General features: G+C 39.4%; 1 protein-coding gene across 1 annotated transcript in view; it reads left to right on the top strand.

Annotated features, from left to right (window-relative positions):
- Positions 1-1,866, top strand: part of LOC138018521 (acyl-coenzyme A diphosphatase FITM2-like) — a 2,099-nt gene extending 233 nt beyond the window's left edge. Inside the window, 2 exon segments of the mRNA XM_068865162.1 lie at positions 1-413; positions 416-1,866. The exon segment at positions 1-413 is cut by the window's left edge and continues 233 nt beyond it. Of these exon segments, the coding sequence (XP_068721263.1) occupies positions 1-413; positions 416-639 (637 nt within the window). The 3' untranslated portion in view covers positions 640-1,866.
- The last annotated feature ends 634 nt before the right edge of the window (positions 1,867-2,500 follow it).

The following is a 2,500-nucleotide window of genomic DNA, read 5'->3' on the forward strand; positions in this document are numbered from 1 at the left end:
TTTTTCAAATAAGAAGAATGTGCTAAACGTTTATTTCGTCAAGCTTGGCTGGGGTTGGACGCTTGCCCTGTTGGTACCGTTCATTAGTTTCACTTCGTTCATTTACACTTCTTGTAACGTGGCTGCGATGTTAAGACACTTAAGCAGGCTCATCGTGGCGACATTTGGTTGGTATATTTTGGTTAACCTTTTTTCTCATATTGAGGAGTTGACTGGCGTCTGTGAAGGAGAAGAATCGATCACGTCAAAGAGAAGTTGTTACCTTCAAGGATATCTGTGGGCTGGCTTTGATATATCCGGTCACGCGTTTCTTCTTGTATACAGTGCTCTCATTATCAGTGAGGAAATTCAAGTAAAACAGTGGTTGTCGGTTACCACCATCGCGAGAAATGTTTCAGAACCCCACCGAAGACTAAACATATTTGTTTGCCGGCTTACAGACTCTTTTTTGTCGGTTCAAGTATTCTACTGCTTTTATGGGAGTTTATGCTCGTCTGCACCGCCATGTACTTTCACCCAGTGCAGGAGAAAGTGATCGGCGCAATGGTTGCTTTGTTTACCTGGCACATAACTTATAAAGTTTGGTACAAAAATGAACTGTCCCCTGGTGTGCCATGGCAACCTCCAAAACGCTTGTAAAAGTCACGTGTCAGCTCGAGGTCTCTCTTCTTCATTTCTACAGCTGATGTACATGTACTCTCCTCATTGATTGACTTTTAAGTCCATTTTCCATTACGATACTGGGCCCGGGTGTTTGAAAGCTGATTGATCAGCAGGATCAGCATAAACTTTTTTTTCATGTTTTCAATTCTTTGGTGAAAGTTTCTTTGCAAATTTTTGTTCTTCAAGATTGACTTCTTCTAATGAAAGCTTTGCAGAATATTTGCATTGAACAGCATTTGGGAGAGGAGAAATAAACTCCTTGGTTAATCTGGGATTAGCGCTAATCATCTTTTGAACAACCGGGCCCTGGTGTTCCATTACCTAACACCTCCTTAATTAATAATTTTACCTGAGGGGTGAATCCCTCTAGCTTGAAACGATCAGTCAAAAATGAGCACACAGTTTAGTCTGATATTCATGCAAGGGGCGGTGCTAATCACAACTGGGAGTCCACATCCAAAAAATATTATCTCAAAACAAATCCTATGAGAGAAAACTTTTTTTAAAACTTGAAATCCACAATACCTGTTCAGTTCACAAATGGGCTGGAATCACGCGGTTGGAGGTTGGAGTTGACCTTGTTTTGATACAAATCTCACTGCTTTTCTTAATAGAAACTCATTAGCATTACAAAAACATGATTTACGTAAGAAAAGCAATGAGGTTTGTATCAAAGCAATGTCAGCTCCAGCCTCGCTTTTATTCAAGGGTCTGGTAACTGAGTACAGGACTGTCAAAATGATATATTAGAAATGTACTTTTGCTGTAAATTTGTACTTACATGATCTATTATTTTATTATGTCTGGATTATATTTAATTTATGGCATATGCATGTTATTATATTTATTTTCATAACACTTTTATCATAATTATAGAGAGTACATTTTTCAAAATAAATTTTAGTGGGTAAGTGATTCAACAAACATCTCTAATAACTAAAGTACTTGGTTTGACCATTTGTCAGGTCTCCTTATGGGAAGATGTTCAGAAAGGTTCCACTGTACATCAGTGAAGGAGAGCTTATGTCAACAATTTTAAAAATTAAAATCTGTTTTAAGAATTTTGAGTAGGATTAGTCTCATTCATGCATTACATTGTAAGTGGGTTTTGTGATTCAGTGTGGATTTCACCTTCTCATCCAATCAAAGATAAATATAAAACCAACTACATGTAGTACTAATAAATTTACTGTTTGCATGTTTTCTTGTGGTTTGCTTTATTATTGGCCTATTTAACATTTGTCTGTGGCATCCTTGTTGTTATTGTTAAATGAGGTGAAACAAAGTTTAACGTTAAACGAAGTTTAACCAAGTAAACAACTAGGAGCGACTGCAGCCAATTGGTTTTAGTATACTTGTGCATGCGTGGAATACCTCATGCTTTGGGCGGTATCGCTTATTTATCAGTGTGGCGGGAAGTAGGAGCATTGTGTGTGGAGTGTTTAGCAGTTTTTGTTCCCTCCCTCCCCACCCTCTGCTTTCCACTGTGTATCAATCAGTGTGACGGGTAACCGTTCTTCTCGGGGGCGGGGGGGCACATAAATGGGTAGTCAGGATTTGACAGCCATCGGTGCAGTCTCCATCTTGGAGCTGGCTGCCAATAGTGGAAGCTCCAGGAAGTTTCGGGCACCCAACCTCCAAAGAGCGACTATGTTGTTTATTACTTTGGTCTTCGTTAATTAACCCACTGATCCCTGGGAGTGAGACTTTACCTTGTCTAAATTGCCAGATGATTTTACTCATCAACTGGAAGGCGTCTTAGGGTGCCCGAGGAGACTAAGGTGATTCCTTAGTAGCAGAAGACTGTTCCATACATTATGGTAACTCGAAATGTGCA

Source organism: Montipora capricornis, chromosome 10, assembly GCF_036669925.1.
Source record: "Montipora capricornis isolate CH-2021 chromosome 10, ASM3666992v2, whole genome shotgun sequence".
Classification (NCBI taxonomy): Eukaryota; Metazoa; Cnidaria; class Anthozoa; order Scleractinia; family Acroporidae; genus Montipora; species Montipora capricornis.